At 40.9% G+C, this 23,206-nt stretch overlaps 1 protein-coding gene across 3 annotated transcripts in view; it reads right to left on the minus strand.

The window, feature by feature from the left end:
* IKZF1 (IKAROS family zinc finger 1) overlaps nucleotides 1-23,206 on the minus strand; it is a 101,903-nt gene that overhangs the window by 76,162 nt on the left and 2,535 nt on the right. For 2 of the 3 annotated variants that reach the window (XM_025380013.1, XM_025380014.1), the window contains exons 2-3: nucleotides 11,157-11,210; nucleotides 2,637-2,756 (exon numbers count right to left, since the gene is read on the minus strand). In XM_025380013.1, coding sequence (XP_025235798.1) covers nucleotides 2,637-2,756; nucleotides 11,157-11,196 — 160 coding nt within the window. In that variant the 5' untranslated portion in view covers nucleotides 11,197-11,210. Of the gene's footprint in view, nucleotides 1-2,636; nucleotides 2,757-11,156; nucleotides 11,211-21,366; nucleotides 21,594-23,206 lie in introns of those variants that run through there. The other variant, XM_025380015.1, reaches the window with a different exon arrangement.

Genomic DNA, 23,206 nt, shown 5'->3' on the forward strand with positions numbered 1-23,206 from the left:
ACCTTTTTATATTGTTTCCTAATGTTCTCTACATACTTCATTTATTTAATGCTATACACTACAAATTAATGAACAGCCTGTCACCACATATGAAAGCCGGCTGGTTTCCTTCCAGAACCATCGAGGGTGGTCTCTAAACTCAGCTATGTGAAGAGCCCTCTCTTCCCTCCATGTCTTCTTGGGCACTTCGGTCTTGTGGGATCCTCTCCCTCCCTCACTTCCTCTTCTCAAGCCTCTCCTTTGTGTGGTGCCCGGTTTGTCATGTGGGCTTTTGCATCTTTTTTGCTTTCTTTACAGTAACCCATCACTCCTGTGGCCTCTAGCCCCACTGAGGAGCATTCATCTCCCAAATCATCTCAGTGCCCACGTCACACGCTGTCCCCGCCTGTCCACAGGGCTGCATCAACTGCTATTTACAAGCTGAGCAAAGACGTTTTCTAGGGTTTTTAAATTTCACAATTCTGAAATCATATTTTCTAAACTTCATCCTGAAGGAAAGGTAGACTGAAAGTCATGTCAAACATGACAAAGGGCAAGGCCAGGACCCACGGGCAAGGACAAACCCGCCCCCGACTCCAAGGTGACGCCTGTGCTGGGGGCAGCTGGGACTGAGGGCAGGACTTTGAACCAAGAGACACAGCTCTGGGAACCCATCAGTAATGCCAACCACATGTTGGGTGGTCTCCCACCCAGGAAAACCCACTAACAATATGACGTCCATAAGGGACAGGATACTGACACTGTTTTGAAGGCATGTGTGCTATTCTTCACTCTCCAGGAATCAGCCTGACTTTCAGTTCTCTAAAGGTGCCCCAGCCACGATGGCTCACAGCCTTTAAGGGCAGTTGCAGGGATTCCAGGGAGAGCCCATCTCTCTCTCCACAGTGACCCGAGCTGGCCTCCTCACTCTGACATCCAGGCTCTCCATTCATTTACATGGTTAATGGATCATTTCTTCTGGTTCAGTCCCTGAGCCTCTCTGTGTTCTTGGGCAGGGTGTGAGCATCTGTTTGCTCCCGTGTTAATCAGGGAGAACAGTACCCTTGGCGCTGGGTGCTTCAGGGACTAAAAAAAATCAGGGAACATCACCACCCAATGACTATTCCTGCGCCACTTTTGCAAACTTTTCTCATATCTATGTGTTACTATTGACTTAATGTTTTTATTTAAACTGATTTTTTAATTTACATAAATGTGTTTTGAAAGGAACCCTTGTAGTAGCACAGTGTATGGTAAAACCAGTATCACTTGCAATACATAGAAGACAATCTCAAAAATAAATACATAAATTAAAATGAAACATGATCATTTGCATCCCAACTTTGGAAAAGCCTGAAATGATATATGTATCTTTCTTCAGTAGAATAGAGCAGATAATCCACAAGTTCATGTCTCTTCCCCTCTACTTTCATATAGTAGCCATTTTCCAATAGCGTAAAATAATTCATAAATATACTTGCTTTCTGGATTCATCTACACCAAATGGCTTTAGCCACCATCTTTATCTGTTTATGCCATTAACTGTGCTGCTGAGTTAAAAGAAAAAAGAACCATTATACCTAGTCCACTTGGTTTCTAAGACACATAAAAAGCATACAAAATATGTTTTCTATACATGTAGATAAAATTCTCAGTTATCACATTTTCCATTATTGCATTAGGATGTCCTATAGACAGAGAGTTGAGGCGATTCTCATAAGCCTGAGAATTTTAAATACATGTTCCCTCCTTGGCTATGGGGGCTTATGTAGCTGACCCACACTGATCCAGTCTACCTCATTTTACCTGTATGTCCTTCATGATATTCTTTTATGCCAATAGGTGGCTTTTAGTATCACAGCTCTTTCTCTTTTTAAAGGAGAAAGCAAGTATTCCAGGGAACCGTTGACTCAATAGCTCATGAGAACATGGTATAATGGAGCGAGAACTAGTCTTTGAGTCAGAAATTCAGTTCAATTCTGACTGTGTCATTTGACCTTGGTTAATTCACTGAACTTCTCTCAGTCATTGGTTTCTTGAAATAAAGAGGGTGGGTGAAGTTTTCCAAACACAAACTGTCACATGTGTAAGTTGACCAGTGGAGTTGCAGATGGTTCCATATGTACTTTTTTATAGAAAAGGTATGTAAATGTGTGCTTAGATTTTTTTTATAACATTTAAAAATTACCATTTATGAAACTTTCTGTTTTTAGTTAAATCTGAATTTTAAGAACTAGAGATTAGAGGGATAACATAAAATGGCCAGATGTGGCTTCTTCTAACCCCAAACACTGAAGAGCACTGTTGCCAAAACACATAAGTGTGTCATTTTCACGATCTACAATCCATAACATTTGATATTCCTGCAAGTGCAGTGAGGACAGAGGACAGTGACAGAGATGCCTCCCTGGGCAGGATTGCTCCTCAACTTGGACATTTTGCGGGGTGTGTGGCTCTCATGGCCATGCTGGCCTGTGAGTGTCCATCCTCCCACACACCAGAGGACCCCCATCCAGCCAATCTCTGTGCCATGTTTCTTATATGCCAGTTGAGGGAACACAATGGATAAAATGACTCGTATCCCTTCATCACTGTCTTGGAAAAATACAAAGAGACAAAGGTTTCACAGGCACAGAGGCCGCTGGTGACCCACTTACCCACAACTCTGTCACTCTTGGAGCTTTGCTGTCCTCCCGAGGTGGTGGAGAGGTCCTCGGGGATCGGCATGGGCTCATCGCCCTCATCTGGAGTATCGCTTACTGGGGGGCTTTCCTTCCCTGAAGAGAAAGAAGAAGCGTGAGTCTCGGGCGGTCATGGTCAAGGTGCCTGGGCTTCCCCCTGGCTTGGCTTGAGAGAGTGGCATGAGGAGGCAGGTATTGGGTAGAGCCAGTGCTTCTCTGCTGGGATGCATATACCTTTTTCTTTTTATATGAAAAGTCACTTCTCCCCACACAAGACAAATGAGAGAACACAGATGTGCAAAAGGGAAGAAATACAATCACCTATAATCCCAGACACTGCCACTCTTAAAATCATCTTATATACTATAAATAATATGAGGTGACATCATTTTGTTTTTCAAAATGAACTAGCTTTTAGACATTCTCGTGTACATATTTCCATACTCAGGGACATATTTCCATAATTTCATTTATAATGGGGACACTGGGATTTATTTAAGTTCTTTTCCTGTTTTTGAGTTCATATTATTTTCTGTCCTTTTTTTATTATTAAACAACACTGTAACGAACATCCTAATAGCCAATCTTTGCACATATTCCTGATAATCGCCACAGTATAAATATCTAGATGTTTTATCACTGAGTAAAAGGCATCTATATTTTTAAGGTTCTTCCTATCTTTTGTCAACTTATCCCCCTGTAAGCTTGTTCCAATTTACCGCCACAATGAGCTTGCCGCACCACACCCTCCTGTCAATTTGTGTTTGAGGATACCACACCAGGTATCCTGCCATCTCTTTGCAAGAGCCAGGGAATATCTTACCAGCTGCTTAGTTTGACTTAACTTGGTGGGGAGAAGAAGACTGGACAGGGAATGGAAGGGAACCCCATGCCTACTGGGAAAATGATCCCCTCTCTGCAAGCAAAGGAGTCTGCTAACACAAATTCTTTTCTTTGAAATAGGAAAATAAAATATAATCCATACAAATACAAAAATTGCTTACACTATACAAAGTAAGATTTACAAAATGAAATCGGCTTTTACAGAATACCTGTATTTATTTTGACAGGATTAGAATTTAATTTGGCCAGAGGCTCTAGCAATGGGGAGTCACTCCTACTCTGAGGAATCCAACCTTGCTTGGGAAGCCACAACTGGAAGGAAAGGCTCTTTTCTCCACTGAAGCTGCAACTCCTATAGTTTCCGCCCTTCCAGCTCTAACTTAAACTTGAGTTGAGACACAACCCACATGCAAGAAACAGATGATGTGAACTAATGCAGTATAGCTACGTGTGGAAGACCATTTTAGAGGAAGGTCCTGAAGAAGTCTAATGAAACAGCAACAGCCTGGGAGCATGTGCCTGCTGACTGAGCTGGCAACAGGCAAGGTGATATGAACACACAGACAAACCTAGATTTTTGAGAGTGTGTGCAAATGATGAACCAAACATTAAAAAGTCTGAAAAACATGACTAGGTATTGTGTGAAATGTCCTTGTTTGTTGAATAAACCTTACACAAGAGTAACACCAGCATTTCAGATGACTGGCAAGACCAGTAAAATCATTCCCGGTATATAAAACAACCCTTCCTGGAATATTTAAAATAGAACCTGCACAGGCACCAAGCCTATGCTCTGGGGAATACTATTTCATTCTCTGGAAAACAGACATTACAATTTAATATTCCAGCTTAGCTGTAATTACCACAATTGGCATATTTTCAGAAAGAGCATTATTGGGTATATTTGGATAGCCAATACAAAATTAATAGTTAAAGATGGAGCAGGATTATAAGAATTTCCCAAGGAAAAACAAAAGGCCAGCGAGACATTGATTGAAAGTGCTCATGTTATGCTAAAGCCTTGGAAATGTGTATTAAGTCAGTACTATTTTCATTGCTATAAATAGAATTTTTTTTTGTTTGTTTTAGATGGATTCTCACTCTGTCACCCAGGCTGGAGTGCAGTGGCGTGATCTTGGCTCACTGCAAGCTCCGCCTCCCGGGTTCAAGCCATTCTCCTGCCTCAGACTCCCAAGTAGCTGGGACCACAGGTGCCCGCCACCATGCCTGGCTAATTTTTTGTATTTTTTTTTAGTAGAGATGGGGTTTCACCGTGTTAGGATGGTCTCAATCTCTTGACCTCATGATCCGCCTGCCTTGGCCTCCCAAAGTGCTGGGATTACAGGCATGAGCCACTGCACCCGGCCTATAAATAGAAAAATTTTAAAGTAACAATTGCTAAATATCTTACTGTTTTCAGTTCTTTCATAAATGGAGAAAAACTCCAAATAGGAGAATGCAGGAGGTATATGAACCACCTGACAACTCTTATTTTTGTATAAGATGACTTCCTAGAGCAATGATGCTCAAACTTCCAGGACTTTAGGAAGGTTGTCAGAGGAATTCTTATTTTTATTTTATTTTTTTTGGCAGCGGAGGGGTGGGGGTAAGAATAACAAAATAATCTTACACAGAACTGTAATATACACAACGGGTCCCCTACATAAAGTGGGGACCTTGCAATTTGGGGAGGCAGGGACCCAGGCCACTTGCCTTGAAGACCTGCTAAAGTACCTTCATAGAAATGACCATGGAGCCTCCTGGCCTGACATGCTATCTCAATGAGTGAACATGTACAGAGCGTGTAGGGTGTGCATGTGTCTCATGATTAACCAGCTGTCATTATTATGGGGTGGGGGAGGGACGTTGAGAAACTAAACTTTATTGACTCTTTTCCGCCTATAGTTTTTCCCTGTGATTGCGCTGGAGCACTGCAGGATGCTCTGAGATGCCTTTAGACGCACAGCACCCTGGAACCCAGGAAGGATCATAAAGAATCAGGACTTACCCAGTGAAAAAATGTCGTACTTTCTGCTCAGTGCATGCTAAAATACATCCAAATAACGCTTAGTTACTTTTACTAAAAAATTTAACTGCTGTATCTATGAGAGAACAAGATCCACTACAATTTGTTGAGGATGGTTCATAATAACAGGTGTGCTTCTTAAGAATTACATCTGCCTTTACTTCCTGCACTGAACTAAATGTCAGTGCTCCAGTGTCCCTGATCTTGCATCTCAGGACATTTATTTTTTTCAACATGGGGGAGAAAAAGGAATAATGAAACAGTAGGGATCGCAATTCTAAAATACCATGGGTCAGACTGATCAATAGGAACTCTCTATGCAGAAGAAACCACATGGGGAGAAGGGAGAATAAAAAATCAGTCTTGGCATGTACAGGGGCATCGAGTAAAGAGTCAGAACTGGATGGTAGTGAAGTGAGATATATTCACATGCCCACCAAGGGCTCCATGTTAATTCAAGCTCGCCTTGCCTGAACTCAGTGATAGTTCTTAAGAGGTTGTCTGATTTGCCTAAAAGCCCCAAAGTGTGAGTCCGAGCTGCTGAGAATTTCATCCCTCACGTGAGCCTCTGTGCCCAGGGCCCCTCATTGTCTGTGATAGCTGAGGATCTCCATGATGAAAAGTTATCACTTCATGAACCCCATCAATATAGGCACAGTATTTTTATGCATTGATTTTAAACAAATTTGTCCAGTTAACCATTTAAAATGTAAAAGTATGTAAATATTATAAAACACTAAAATGATTAAAACAAGTCAACACATCTCAAATACTAACACACAGTGACTAGGAGTTAGTTGACCCAGGACATAGTTCTGGCTTTGTGGCTTGACCAATTAGTTGTAAGACCTATGGGAACACAAGACTGGTCCCCTTTCTAAGACTCCTTCCACAAGTGGAAAAAGGAGGCTGAAAAACATGATTTTGGTCTATCTCACAGGGTTGCGGTGAAGATAAAATAAAAATAATGTGCATGGATTATAATATGCTAAGTACACTTATGGTATTATTTGGTAAACTATATGTACATAGAAACATAAGGTATATATTGCATCAAGCTCCCACACTTTTCCTAAGAACATGAACAATGGCATGCAAACACACAGAGATGGAGACAGCAAGACATCAAGTGTTTAAATAGAATAATTTAGAAGATGCAATACAATTCACTTACTTAGAAAAATAAAATAAACTTCTGGTTAAATTACACATTTACACTTAACTTACCTATGGCCTATGTTTCAAATAAAGCATTACCTATGTGAAGTGTTCTGGGAAAACTGGATGAGATATGGTATAATTAGCTTATAAACTGTAAGCAGATAATTTCTCAAGTAGAGTATAATTCACTCCACAAAGTTCTATGATCCTCCCTCTCCCAAATGCATGGGGTTTTAGTATATATAATTGCCCAAGAGGACATAATTCTCTGGGTAAATACAAGCTCAAAATATAGAATCCCAACTCTATCAAGTAGTGGAGAAGCTTGCACTCTAGGGTCCAAGTGGGGATCCCACCCCAGAGCCATCTCTGACTCCCTACTGGACTTCTGGTCAGTTACTTAAATTCCATGAGTCTCAGCTCTCTGCAGGTTGGAAATGATAACTATATTTTCTCCTGTGGGTCCTTGTGAGGTTGAAATGAGAAAACACTTCAGGTAATGTTTGGTAAATACAAAGCATTTAATCAATGTGATGTACTATGCTTAACTTGATAAAATATTCCCATTTACACTGCAATATATACAAACCTTCTTTATGTAAGCAGATTATATACATCTAAGGGTATACTTCTGGTTTCCATATCCCCAAAAAACCACACTACAAATAGCATTAAGCCAATATCCAACACATATTTAGGGTCACAGGTGCCAGAGGAACCTTAGAGATCAACTGGCTCAAGTCCCTCCTGTTACAGATGATACTATGGTGGTCCAGGAGGCAAAAATAACTGTCTCAGGTCCCATCGTGGGAGGCAGAGATGGGATGCTGATGCACATCTCTCAACTCCCACATCCTTTACTTTCCTACCGGTTGACTCTTTAGAAACCAAACCAAAAAATAATGCATAGGTATAACACGTATTTTGGAAAGACTGCCAAAAACACAAAAGAAAGAAAAAATATGCTTTACCCAAAGAATTAGTGAGATGTGCCTTAAAGGAAAGGGTAGCTTGCTTTAGATATGCTCTCCTCCAAGTCCATCAATAGCATTTTCTCAATACTCTGTGAATTCAAGTCAGTAAATGCTTATGGAGTGTCTACTACTACACATCTGTGAGACACTGTAAACCAGGGCATAGCCTACATTTATACATCTCAAGGAACAAAGAACCCAGTGCTTTGAAAAAAGACAGATGTTAAGTATTTATCTGTTTATCAAGCATTTCGCATACATTAGGTTGAATCCAATGAAATTGCTGATACATGAATATTTTATGAGAAAAGAGGATGATTTAGGAACATATTCTTGATAAGATTTCTTATAATCTATAACATAATCTTGATAAGATTTCTTGTCAAGAATGTTAACTCCTATTTGGTTAAATGTACATCCTTATGCCATAACTAAGTGTTATTTCTTCCAACTTTAGAAATGAAAAAAAACAAATACTGGTTTTAACTGGAGAAGCAGAGATCAAACTCCAAGAAGTAGAAAAAATATTCTTTGATTCTTTACTAAAAGTGACATGACACTTTAAGTGCTCTCATCACTATGTAGAGTGCTCAAAGGTTAACAGAAATCAAAAGTACTATGAGTGTTTTAGAAATAGGAATCCCTTTGGTAAGTGTACACAAACTAAATTTCAGACCAAATCATTTCAAACAAAAACAGAGTTTCCTTTTTCAGGAAGTCTTATGTAATAAGGTCTCCATTCTTGTCTCCGCCCCCAGCTACCCTATCCTTTGAACGGTTAGGGTGCAGAACAAATTACTTATTTTGTATAATGGTAAAGACAAGAAAACTACCAGAGGAGAATCAGGCTTTTGTTAGTTTTGTTACTAAGATATGAGATCAGAATACTGAGTGGCTATTCTTTATAGAAATATTCTAGAGATGAATCCCTAGGTGTCAGCATTCAGCTTTGACTCTAGAATATCAGAGTGTAGACCCCTGCATTGGCCAAAGGGGTCTCATTTTCTTTAAATGCACCATGCAAAATACCAATTTAGAAGCTACCCAAAGTGAAAGCGACAAGGAAAAGAAGAAGAGCAGAACAATGAAAGCATCTTTTTGGCCTGTGGAAATTTTTAACATGCTTGGGTTTCTTGACACTCTAATCACTTCTAGTCACAGTCAGCAAACCCAGTGAATGAGATCCTCTTCCATGAGTGAGGATCACAGTCCTCATCTACCAGTGTTTCCCAGACCAGCTTTCCTAGGCTGCAGTGAGAGGCTGGCAAAGCCAAATGAGAGACTATAAAGAGCTAAACTGCTTTTTTCCCATTTAACTAGTTTTTTGCTGTTGTGCTTTTTTGTTTAAGAAACAAAGTATATGCTTAAGGAAAATAAATTCAAATAATGCTAAAAGGTAGAAGATGAAAAGCAAAGTTTTCCTTCTTCTCCTCCTCTTCCCTAACTCATCCCCTTCCTTCTACCATCAATCTTCCAAGAGGAAGTCCAGGTTAATAAATATCACTCTAGAATTTTCCTAAACGTTATGGGCAAGCATATAGAAAATGTGTATGTGTATGTAATTTATTTTCTTTTTAAAGAACGGGATAATACTTTGCATACTATCCAGAACCATGCTTTTCTCACTTTCACATGTATTTGAACTTCTTTTCATACTAGTTCATTCATATCCTCCTTATTTTTAAGAGCTGTATGTGGAAGTACATGGATGTACCATAGTTTTAAAATACTGGTAACAATGCTGCAGTGAACAAATGTTTAAATGCTCTGTGCACTTGTGAGAATGTACCTCTAAGGTAAGTTCTTCAACGCAAAATTGATATTTGGATTTATACCATTTTTGTTTACATAGATAATCACAAGCTTTTGGACACATTTTCACTTTTACCAACTGTACCATGAAGTGCCTGCATACCACATTCTAAAAGTTAAAATGCCACATGTTCTCACTCACATGTGGAAACTAACAAATGCTGCTGTCTTGAAGTAAAAAGCAGGACAGAGGCTAACAGAGACTGGAAAGGTTGGGGGAGGGGAAGATAGGGAGAGATTTGTTAAAGGAAACAAAATTACAGCTAGGTAGGAGGAATAAGTTCTAGTGTTCTACACCATTGCAGGATGACTGTAGTCAACAATAATATATAGTTTCAAATAGTTAGAAGGAAGATGTTGAATGTTCCCAACACAAAGAAACGATAAATGTTTGAGATGATGAATACGCTGATTTACCTGATCTGATTACTATACATTGTATGTATCACAACATCACTATGCACCCAATGATTTTGTGTCTATGTACACAACTATTTTGTGTCGATTAAAAAAAATTAAAAATTAAGTGAAAATATTCAATGATATACAAACAGAGAATTATATTTAAGATATAAATGTACACAAAGAATGTGGAAATTATATTGTAATAAATACAAAGCCTAACTCTAAAGGAAAAACAAGCTAGCCTTTTGTTTGTTCTTTGCATCTGGGAGAGTTTAAGTCCAAAACCTGAAACATGAATAGAGCGGCTATGGAGTGGTGGAGAAGGAAGCCTGTTATTGGCAGATCTATCTCCAGTTCCATGGAACTCAGAAGATCCTCTCCTGCACCTTCTCCAGGGAAGCCACCAAGCAGGGCAGCAGCCACACACAGGTCCTGGTCTTCATCAGGAGCACTGACTTGTGCAATCCCATAGAAACTTCCAAACACAAGGGTGCTCAGCCAAGGCAAGGTGCCACTGAGAGACCTTTCTCAAACAGAAGTCAGCCTCTGGGGCTGGTTGTGAGTCTGTGAGGCTCAAAAATGTGAAATACCTAAAACCCCAAAGTCTGTGAAAGCCACTACTGGGCCTGACGCCTCTGGATACAGGGCCAGATAGAAAGCTGTCTTCCTATGTCCATGCATTGGGGAACTGTGCGGTTTTGTTGGACTGGCTGGCTGTCCATCCTCACTACTGCCAAATGGTCACAGTCTGTGACCTACCCTTAGGATTTTCCTACACAGACTTCTCCACTTCCTGGGTCTCCTGGATGAGAAGAGCTATGTCCAATATGGCTTGAAAAGATACATGGCAAAGGGGAGCCATGTTGTGTCCATGCTTGATGAACAAATAGTCACGACTGTGCCCAACAATTCTGTTTTTCAAGCTTCTCTCTCTCTCTCTCTCTAAGTACCATCACTGGCATGTGTTTGGGTTTTAGGGCAGACCAATCAGCCATTTTTCCTTCCAACAGTACAAATATGTATTTAACTCTTCCCATTTTTTTCCCTGAGGTTTAATAGTAAAACTAATTTCATCTTGGAGACTTTCTGTTCAGCTTCTCAAAGTGAGATAATTTGTAATGGGTGAAGGAAACACTCAGGCAATTTCCATCATGGTCTTTTCTTTTGCAGAATAGCCGCTAGTCCTCCCCCATGGCCACACCAAGCACTCTGACTTCTGGCCCCAGGGAAACTTTTCTCATGAACTTCCCACGTGGGTATCTCATAAGGTCTCACCTGAAACTTGGGACATGTCTTGACCCTCATCAGCATCCATTGTCCTCAGGTTATCTGAGAAAGAGAGGAAGGGATTTTAGTTTAAAGCAAAAATACCAGTAAGATATGAGAAAGAGAGAGAGAGAGAGATAAAGAACCCCTATGCTATTTAACAACAAGGTTATCTAGCAAGAATAATGCATTTTCCTCCTCACATACTTGCCAGAGTATCAGACTGGCACAGACCTTGATCCTTTTAAAAACAGCATTACAAAGATTTATAAAAATATCATTACAAGCACAGGAGGACCAAATTTGTTATTTATTGTTAATTTCCTACTGCATAATAACCCAAAATGCAAACTGACTGCAACAAAATTAAGCAGAAAATTAAATGGCCCTGGGTCATTGTAGGCACAGAATTCATTCTCTTGGCTGATCCATAGTTATGTTCTTTCTAATTTACTGAGCATGCATCGATGAACCTTGAGTCAGCTTGGTGACACGCGTACAATCAGCAATCAAAAAACGAAGCAATTTGCTGAAGAATGTCTCATTTACCCAGGCAGGGCTGCATATCTGAGCAGCAACTGCACTACCTCCATCAATAATGAATACACCTCCAGCCTGGCAGATGGGCAATGCGGGCGCTCCTGTCTTTGTCCCTCAATCTTTCTGGGCCCTTGCCTCAGCCTTCACCAGCACTCTTACACGGGGAGAAGTGACGCTCACGACGGCAGCAAAACGAGCCCAGGAGAGAGCCCAAGCCTTCCTGTTTTGCTGACAGATGGTTGGCTTCTCAGATTGGTTTAAATTAAATAAAAAAAAAAAAAAGAAACAACTGGGAAGATGCTGTCCTTCGATGGCCACAGTGAATGTTCCACAGAGTGCACTACAAGCCACAAACACCAGGGAGAGAACCCCAGGGTCAGTGGAGTAGAAACAAAAAGGTGTGCTGTGTTTCGCACTTGGGGTCCTGGCCTGCCACTCAGCAGTCTCAGGTGCCCCGAAGTGGATGACAGCTGGCAGCTCCACAGATAAGAAAGCTATGGTCAGCAGAAGGTGACTTCAAGGAAATCTGCTCATTTATGCTGCGGTAAATGAATTTCAGGAGAGCTCCTTCACTAACCAGAAAATACAGTCTAATTGTTGACTCTAAACCAAGTTGTCCCCCTGTATCCCTTTTTATATTTGGCCACCTCTGTCTCTGGTTCAGATGTGTGGATCTGAGCTGCAGCTTGCTTCAGCAGAGATCTGAAAACTGATGGATGATTCAGGGACCTTACCCTCTCAATTAGGCTGAAAACTGTGAGGGTAGAAGTGTTATATATAATACATCTATCACTCCATATATCTTTAATACCTTTTATGGTACATATGGAATATCTATTTTCAATTTCAGGAATATCAGTATTAGTCATGATGAGGATATACATGATAGTCACTTTTTCTGGATGGGAGGGATTTTTATCTATTTCTAAAAGTGGCATGAATTTTCAAGGTGGGTGTGTGGCTTAGGAGTGCAGCCACTGGCCACTGTACAGAAAAAGTATTTCAGAAACCAGAGTAAGCATCCACCAGCACACGGAAGCCAGACACACTAGCCCAGATGCAAGCATGTGACCAGCACAAGCATTTCCAAAAAGCAATACGTCAAGAGTCTCAGATGCCTTTACTGTAAAAAAGGGGAAAAGCCATGATTCTTCTGAAACTGTCAAAACAATGATAAAGAAACAAGACAGACTCAAATGACAAAAATCTTTGTAATAGCTGTGCCACACTAATACAGGATGTTAGAAGTTAGTTCTTTAGCTTTCTGAAGATGTGTATAGTATTTTAGTGTGGCCTATCACACACCAGGTCTTAAATACCTCTGTATTGATTGGTGAAGCATACAGAAGTTAAATCTTGTCACAGCAACTATACCAACACGAAATTTTTAGAATGATGACTTTAAACTTTTTGCTACATAAATGATACAATCTTTTACAACTTTTTTTAAAGGCAAGAAAATGCTCATAATTTCTACCACTTAGGACTACTATCTTTTTCTGTATATTTATTTCTGTGCTTTTTACAAAAAGAGGACATTAAACAGATTACAAATATACTGTTTTAAAATATTCTTTAATTTAATACTACACATATCTTTTTATTTAACAAATATACACCACCATCATCATTTTACTGGCTACACAATACTCAACTGATTTATATAACCAATGCCCTATTGTTGCATACTCAAGTTACTTTCAATTTTTTATAAAAAGATGTTTCCTAAGGCACAGTCAAGGCTCTTCCACCCAAGCACCACTGGCAAACACCCTTCCAGTGGAATGTGGGGTGAGCCTCTGAGTTTGCTGCATGGAGACAGAGGTGATCGATGCTAAGTCCTCCAGACACATTCGTCCTTTCAGGGGGTGAGATGTGAGAACAGTTTCAAGCCAGAATCCTGACAAACTGTCCTCGGCTGGTACCCAAATCAAGCTCGGCTCTGTGGGAACCTTCTTACTTTTGCAGTCATTTGCAAACAGTCCCCGCACCAGTCTCCTGGAGGGAGCTGGGGGTGGGCAGCAGATCACACCACAGCGAGCACCTTCCTGGAGAGAGTCTATGGTTAGCAGCCAAGTCTGCAAGAGGCAGAGAGCTCTGCATTTTCGCACGTGGGCCTGCTGGACATTTCCACTCAATGCCCTATCACCACTTCCTGCCCCAGCATGGAGACCTGCATTTTGCAATCCACCTCACTTCCAAGTTCATACACAATTTCAACCACACTGTTTCTGACGGCAGGGGGCTTCATGGGCTTATGAGTGCAGTTGCTTGGGGGCTGGTGCTTAGGGGATCTCTTTGCTTGGTGTGATGTTCACCAAAATTTTTAATAATTTCTGAACAAGAAGCCTCGACTTTTCAGTCTGCACTGAGCCCTGTGAATTCCGTGGCCTGACTCGTCTGACATCATAAAGGATGACTTGACGGGCTCCTGAAAACTTCCCCAAACTCCAAACTTGCATCTCTTGAGATGAAAAGCAGTGACTTTCTCGTAAAAGTGGCTTTGCTTCCAGAGAAAGGCTAAAAGAATAATCAAACAATGAGAAACTGTTTGAGGGAAAGGAAACGTGGCCTCTTCCAAGACAGCTTACAAAAGGGAGCCTGAAGTGTCTAGAAGGGCACTTACGTCCTGTCACACTCCTTTGTTAGCACGTGCATCACTTTGGCTGTGTATTTTACAAAGCACTTACTGAGTCCCTCTTCTCCCACATGGAAGAAACACAGAGTGCCAAGTAAAACAGGGAATTTAAGCTTGATACGGCTTCAGCTTAAAAGGAGCTTACATTCAGTAAAAGGAGTTAATCACAAAAGCAAGCTAATGGCATGTTTTCACAAACTTTCACCTAAATGAAAAATCAAGATCAGTAGGTCCGTAAAGGGAGATGCCAGAAGGAATAATTATTTCACAGAAACGTACTGCAGTTTTCTACTTTGCCTGGGAAACCCAAACAATTTCAGGCAAGAGCTAAAAGAATCGATAGTAGAAAATACAACAATATCAGCAAACTACCTTTCACCTGTGCAATTCTTACGAACATGAATGTTTTTATTGTTTTTTTGGAGCACGCAGTTCTGAATCTTGCATAAGGGGAAATAGATGCAGAGATTAAGTGCAGGGCCAACGTGACAGAAGCTGTCCATGGCTGTGCCTCTAGGAGCGGAGAGTGGAGTCTGCAGTCACAAGCCATCAGGCACCCTCTGCTCCCACTCTGGACTGCTCACTGACTTGGAAGGTCTAAATCTCTGTCTGTCTTTCCTCTGCCTTCTCCATCTCTCCCTCCTCCCACACCTACCTCCCATCTCTTTTTCTGTCTCTCCCTCCCTCCCTCTGCCTCCCTTTGTCTGAGAGAGACTGTTTCTCTCTCAGTCTCTCTCCGCCCTTCTCCTTTCTCTCCCTCTTTCTGACCAAACAGTGTCAAATAGGACTTACTTTCCTAGTTTCAGTTATAAACTATTAGCATATCCATAACTTTACAAAGGAGGAGCAGAAGCCGGACTAGGAGCCGGGCAAGTCGACAGCACAGGGGCCTCTTCCAGGCTGTGTGGGCAGTGCTCACTTACAGCCTCCCCGGACCCTGCAAGGCGTCCCTGGGGGACCTTGGGCCTGTCCTGAAACAGCTTCCTGGACCCTGCCTTTCCTCCTTCCACACTGAGGCAGGACTGGGACCTGGCTGTTCCCTGGGGAGAAACATCCAACAGCCCTGGGCAGTTGCTGCTTCCAGGTGAGGAGCCTTGGCAAGCCTGGCTAGGAAGTGAACTCATTCTAACTGCAGCACCCCAGAGGAGAGTCTGATCAGAGCCGCGTTGAGCCTGCTGGGGCCCCTGTGGAGGCGGGTCTCAGGCCTCTGAGCTGCCTCCAGCTCCCCTCTCTTTTCTGACAGTGAATACCTCTCTTCACAGTGCTTGCCCTGACACAAGGAGTCTCTCCCGTAATTCTGACAAGCTGAGTCTAGACAAATGAAGTAAAAATTAAAATGCAGATAGATGCCTGTCAAGAATCACAACTTTACCACTTTTCTAGCAGCCCAAATTTACAGCTATTAAAAAGCCACTAAGTACACAGCATGCCAAATTAACTGTACAAAGTACTGAGGGTCACTCAAAATTAGCCTATCTGTTGGTAGCACACAGTACTTCTACAAGCTTTAAAAATATTGCAGTTGGCCGGGCGTGGTGGCTTACGCCAGTAATCCCAGCACTTTTGGAGGCCGAGGCAGGTGGATCACGAGATCAAGAGATCAAGACCATCTTGGCTAACACGGTGAAAATCCGTCTCTACTAAAAATACAAAAAATTAGCCGGGCGTGGTGGTGGGCACCTGTAGTCCCTGCTACTTGGGAGGCTGAGGCAGAAGAACGGTGTGAACCCGGGAGGCGGAGCTTGCAGTGAGCCGAGATCGCACCCCTGCACTCCAGCCTGGGTGACAGAGGGAGACAAAAAAAAAAAAAAAAAAAAAGAAAAAGGAAAAAGAAAAAGAAAACAATTATAGTTCCCTGAGACTTAAACAACTGCCTTACAGTGTCTTTCTGTTGGTTCGTTTTTAAGCAAATGCCTTCCCTCTTCACTGGTACTCTATGGGGGATTCTTTGTCCAGAGATATTTCATAACATGTATTGAATACTTCGTGCTAGGAAAAGGTTGCAAAGAAAAGGATACTGGTACTCACTGGCTTTGTCTAAGCAACCCACTAAGTTTCTAGCATTGAAGAGGCAAATGGTTAAGCCTCATAAAGACCATGGGTGATGTCTGTCTTGTCCACTTGTTCATTTGAGCACCCTGCATAGTGTCCACTGTAGAGCTAGAATTCAACACCTACTTGCAAAATATGTAAATGTGTCTTTAACTCTCCCAATTAAACCCAAAGCATCTGCATTATTATCTCCATTTTATAGAAGAGAGAACCAAGGCTAAGAGAAATAGCTTTCCCCAGGTCACACAGTTAATCAACAACAGAGCTGAGACTTGAACCCGTGCAGTCTGATGGTGATGCCTCTTTCTCTCTAGCACTCTTGTCCATCAGAATGTTGCAGCCTGTTGCAGGGGTCGCGCACTCCAAATGCATGACAGATGAGGATGGATGCTACTTATATATTGCAGAAATTAATATGATCTTTGTAATACTCTGCAATGAAGGCAAATTTCATCATAAAACTTCTACAGTAAACTTCTGGTTATTTGGCCAAATGTATGCTATTTACTTTTTCCTCCCTGACAAGTGAAGCTACACTAGAGTTACATTTGGGGTTATTTCCTTAAATACTCAATGATGCTTATATTGAAGGAAGTAGATACATGGCGGGGGCGGGAGGGCATGGACCAAGCCTGTAATTTATTTAAAATGCCTTAGGTCACAGACCTCTTTAATAAAACCCATTATTCCTGCGAAGAGACAAGTCCTTTCATCTTCAGACTGGTAGATTTTACTTTTGCAAATCTATCATATCACTGTGAATTACACTGTATTTTAAAAAAGGAAATGCTTCAAGAGAAAGCTAAGGCAATATGCAAAGTCTTTGTATCTAGTCAAAGAGACCTTATAGGTTTTCGTAACAATTTGACAAAACAGGTTGAGAGAACATAAAAACTTCTCAGCACTCTTATTTCATTTCTGATTCTTTTCATTTTTCAAAAATTAGCTGCCAATCTACACATTTTCATGATTATTCCACAGAGTATTGCTGGTGCAAATAACAATGAAAAACAAGATTTAAACAGGAAAGCAGGAATCCAATTTGGCTTTCACACCACCCTCCCCCGACATTTAACTGAGCCACAGAAAACTCCTCCTGCGGTTTGTTCCACTGTGAAACTTTTTGAGGGCAAATCAGCTCAGATGTGCAATTCTGTCCTAGCATTTTTTATTTTTATGGCCAGGAACTGATATGCAAAAGAGGAAGGGTCAAAGGGAACTAAGGAAACCTTTCAAAACACAGTTAAAAACTATGCTGTTTGAATGTTTTCTTAGGAAAGAGGTATTTGATACAGAGGGAAAAGAAACAGAACATTTTAAATGCCACAGTGGAGCCACCTGTTTCAAAGAGAGGTATAAGAAAAGATGGCAGATACTGTATCCAAAAAGTTGTTTTAAAAATAGAGAAAGTGGAATTGGAGACAGTCCTTTGTGTTCACGTTTGTTGCTGCAAGAAGCCCAGAGCTGGAGTTCAAGCGGGCTATGACTGTCTGTCCTGACGTTACAGGCATATTGTATTGTCTCTACCCTCTCATGGGGTGCACGGTTCACACAGAGAGGAGAGGCTTCCTGTCTATACTACTGTACCATCCGCTCTCCAACTACTACTGCTGTTTATTGAGCAGCCATGGGATAAGCATACATAGTCAAAATTGACAGAGGCTTTTACAGGCCCTCTTCTGATTTGGGCCATCGACATCAGCCACTTCCTAGGTAGCTTCCTCAAATATAAATGGCGTTTCACACTTCATCACTTAAGTTAAAAAAATCTAAATTTAGAATCATTTTCTTCTGCCCTCCTACCGATTTCAGAAGACCTTCATGCATGGCCAGGAGCTGTGCAACAATATGAAGTGCAATGAAAATAGAACCTACAGCTTTAAAAAACACAGAAACTGCCTCCAAAAGAAGGGTCTGCACAGATATGCCTCAGGTCACTTTTTTTTTTTTTTGTAATTTATTATAATAAGATAAAGAGACAGAGGAGCCCAGGAAGAGTTGTGTTCCGATTATTTTCAAAGTTTTTTTTCTTCATTTTTTTTTAAAGAGAGATAAACACAAAGTTATAACAGTAAGTTTTTCCCTCAGCAAGGGCACATGGTGTCACAAAGAATGCTTTATCTTGCCTTCTTAGCAGTGAAATTATCTTAACATACAAGTAAATCATTTCAGGTGGACATTTTGAGACTGAAACTTAACACTGTACATAATAGAGAAATCCACTTGCATTCTCATAACATTTCAAACAATGCACCTGTAAAATTGAAATTTCTGCAAAGCCATTTGACTTCTATTAAAATAAGTGCTTGTGTGAGTTTATTTGGCAAGAGCTATATTTTATTTAGTCCCAAAGAAGTAAAATGATTTAGATCTTCACAGGAACATCCCACTGTTTATGAACCCATATGTGTATATTTATTAAAAATAACTTGAAGTCATGATTGATTGATTTGCCCACTGAGGACACATTCCTAGGTACTATAAATTTTCCTCATCTTATTTAGATATAGTATCTACCATCAGCAGGTGGTAAGACAAGATCTACAAAATCTACCTATATATACAGAGAGAACATGCATTCTAGAGTAAACACATTAGGGGATTCATTGCTGCACATATATCTATTTACCTCTTATTCCTTGCAATATAAAAGGCTGCTTTGGCTTGACCTATATACAATAATGGGTATTTAGTCTTTGCTCCAGAGAGGATGCAAAGGTGCAAACATCCTGATTGCTGTCTTCAAACTTGGGTAGGCCACTTGGTTTCCAGACCAACTGGAAATTTTCCCCAAGGGACTGAATTCTGACCTCCATTTTGTTTAAGACACCCACAAAATTATCAGCTATCATCGAGATGAAATTTTTTTCATAACAACTATAAGAAATTAATCTATGTTGAACTATGCCCACAGTACATAGAATTTGATTCAAAGATCAGGTAGTTTGGTCTCTTAGTAGCTTTACTCTGGAAATTCACCTTGCTCATCACCCCACCTTTGAGGGGTTCCACTGAAGTCAAAATGAGTTGTGTCTCAGAAGGGCAAAGGGAAGAATAAATACATCAATGACTTGGTAACAATAACTGCTACTGACAACAATCAAATAATGACAGAAAAGAACATCATTTGAGAATCTAAGTTGGTGTTTTAGCTGGATCCTGTTAGCAAGAAAGTTCTAGATTCCTATTTTGTTCTGCAATAGGGAGCTCAGCGCTGGCTGTCCTGTAACTCAAATCTGGAAGCATTCTTAAGACCCTCATGCCAAAACCATTCATCACATTGTAAGGTCCACGTGAAACGTGGGAATCAGGCCCCACCAGGATAGTTTAGATCCCATTTTGTAGTCCTTTACTTGTGGCCTATGATCTCTTCATGCAAACCCAGGGGGAGGGGGCTCATCAGTAAAACCTCAGAGAGCTTACAACTTCCTCATTTGTGGGGCTACAAAAATGGGCATATCTTTATTTATAACCTGACAGAAAATGCTCCTGTCCATAAGAGAGCAAAATGTGGGAAAATTCATTTTAAACACTGCAGTCAGATTTTTCTGCAGCTCTTAAGTAAGCTGAAATTATTTATTTTTAATGTTTCACTTTACATGTTCCTTTTTAGCAAATTTCATTTCTTTAACAAAGCATTGTCTGATGTTAAAGTGAAAATTCTTTAAGTTCAAGCAAATATATACAACCTCATACTAAAGCGGGAAAACATACTGCAAAAGTACTCACAACTTCCTACCAATTTTTAAAATGATAATTAATTGCCTTATGTTTAACAACCTGAGGTAATTAGCAGTATGTTTTTAATTTAATGAAATGGAATACACAATGTATCAATACGTTTTTGCAGTGAATCTCTTTGAATATCAGTTTAATTTTGTGCCCTACGCAAAACTCAGCACAAAGGAGGAGGAAAAGGTCACTTTCTCAGGTTAAAAGTGGGGCTCGCACTAGGGGTTTGCTGGCTCTCTCTAGTTTCCATTAAAAGCACTGGAACACACTTCAGAGTGCCTCAGAAGTAAGCTTACAAAAGGTCAATTCCTCATTCTCATTTCTCCTAAAGACTCTAAATTAAACATTTTTCCCGTTAGGTCTAGGGAAGTATCTTATGTGGAATTTCATTTGTTCTAGGTTTGCCAGTGAAAATCTGGTATAACAACAAAAATTTATCAAAAACTGATAAATCAATATTCATAGTGGAACTCCTAGCTTCAGAACAGGATTTTAATCTAAACCACATTGTTCATTTTCAAATAGTTTCAAACTAACAGAAAATGCTGTAAAGGTATAGATTTTAGTGTGTGATCTCAAAGTTGGAGTATAAAAATCTACTTCAATATGTGTAAGCCCATTCAAAAACACTTTATGCAGTTCTCAGTGTTTCGACAGTCTGTGCAAAACCCCCACCAATTATAGAAAGAAAGAGGGGAGGGGAGGGAAGGGAAGGACAGGAAAGGAAAGGCAAGTGGAGGGAAGGGAAACACAGAGAAGAGAAGGGAAGAAAAAAGGAAGAGAGGAAGACCAGACAGACAAGCCCACATTGGGTCCCCTCTTCTTACTGCATTGCTCTCAACGAATCTAACCTCCTACCCGTTAGAGTTAACTTTTGGTGTGAAATGGCGGGAAGACAGTCAGATTTACTTTAGCAGCGAGATGATTGCATAAGAAAAATGAATCACTGCACACTTGAGTGAGAAAATATGAAGAAAGCACTTTTCCACTAATTAGGACCCATTTTCAGCCATTCGTTAAGCCGTGGCCCCGCGCCACGAGCTATCAGGAGGTGGAGCATGGGGCCATCCGAAAGCAGAGCGCGCAGACGGAGCATAATGATGCTCTCCATCACCCGAGACAGGTGGCCTGCATAGGGATATGGGGAGCTGCTCTGGGTTCAGGCCACCCACTGTGGAAACACCAGCAGGGAAGAGGGAAGAACACACTGGCTATTCCAATCCATGCAAGTACACAAAGAAACTATGTGGCACTCACCAACCAACCGAGGCCTCACCAAGGCCAAGTGAGAGCTGCCTTTTCCACACAAATCCAGACTTTGAGGACCCAGGGGTGCTCGGAGTTTCCCTCAGACTCAGCCACCTGGGAGGGATCTTGGTGCCTGGCTACAGGGCCTCTGTGTCCTCTTCCTCCTCCAGAAGGTTCCACTGCTGCCTTCACACTCCACCAGGGTGCAGAGAAAGGTGGAACCACTTGCCAAATATGCAAAAAAGGAGGGAAGACCGTTTTCTCTTAGGAAAACACAGACAGGAAGGGAGCCTGTGCTTCCTGTCGTAACCAAAATGAGTTCAGAAATTATGTGGACGTCTGATTTGTCAGGCTTGTGGTGGAAAAGGGTGCTCTTTTAGTCAACAGGAATTGTGAGTTCCCCTAAGGCAGAAATGGCCATGGGAGAAAAGAATTAGGGCCAGGCCTGTTAACAGGCAGGACAAATGGCCCCCACACCTGTGACCTAGGGTTTGCACGATTTTTAACAGTTTATTAACAGGTGGTTGGCTGAAGACTCCTCTGGCATCTACCTATTTATCATAGTCAAACATGAGAGGGAAAAAACATCAACTGAAACAATTTGGCAGTTGCCTGTAGATTAGGCCTCAGTTGCTTTTCCTCCAGGCCCTTCTCAGGAGTAACCACCAAGGAGACACCAAAATGGGCAGGCCCGAACTTCGCCACTTAAAAACCTTCTGCAAACCTTCTTCTGTTTGCTGTTGTATCTCACTTGTAATACGCAGCACTTCATACGGTTTCATAATGTCTTAAAAATATTTGTTGGAATATCACCAAACATTTAAAAACTCAAACTAAAGCTACTAAAGTGATGACACTGACACTTTAAGGACATAAACATATATTCCAGGGGATGTGGAAAGGTAACCTGAGGTATGAAGTCATTTATTAAACTGCAAAGAAATACAAGAAAGCCACGGTCCACACGAAGATACCAGCATGAGTGTTCAGTCAGCACCACAGTAAACATAGTTTTGTTACTGTCGATATCCTTTGGTTTTAGGTGCTCTACGTCCCTAACAAAACCTCATTCCTATCTTGTTCCTCATCTGAATTTTAAGAGTGTGTGTGTGTGTGTGTGTGTGTGTGTATGAGAGAGAGAGAGGGAGAGACAGTGTGTATAATGCTGATCCTCTGAAACTCTGTTTCTAAGACCTAGATCAAAAATGTACATGTGCCCTTTCTGAGCAAAATAAAACTGATCTGCTTTTAAGATGTGAAATAGATGTATGTTTCTCTTCTTGTAAGCTTCAAAGGATGGGTCACTTGTTGCTTTTACATCTTGTATTTTCTCCCATAAAATGGAATGATTATTCAGCACAAATATGAAATGGAATAGAGCAGAAGTCTCTGTAATTATGAACGCAAAGACACCAGACAGAGAACAATGTTCACAGCCAGGACAGGAGCTGCAGCAACTCTGCTGCTAGAAGCAGGCGTCACAGTACCCCAGAGTGCTTGTCAGTCTCAGAAACAGAGGCATCGGAAGACAAGCGTTTTCAGAGAACACAAAAAGGTCGTGGTTTACCTTCTGTAAGCTGGAGTGCAGCCACTACATCAATCTCCCTTAGAATATGACAAGAACCAACACTTATTTCATAGTGAAATTATTTCACAATTCCAATAGAGGAGGAAAAAAAATGCCACAAAACAGTGCTATCCTTGATGAATTCTTAGTTAACTGCAGTTACATTACATTAATACATACAATTATGCAACACTCAAAAAACGTTATTTATGCCTAAAGTTCACCATTATATAACATAGGGAAATCCATCTTGTTTTAGTAAAAGTTTAAAAATAAAGGGGG

The sequence above is a fragment of the Theropithecus gelada genome, chromosome 3 (genome assembly GCF_003255815.1).
Source record: "Theropithecus gelada isolate Dixy chromosome 3, Tgel_1.0, whole genome shotgun sequence".
In the NCBI taxonomy this organism is placed as follows: domain Eukaryota; kingdom Metazoa; phylum Chordata; class Mammalia; order Primates; family Cercopithecidae; genus Theropithecus; species Theropithecus gelada.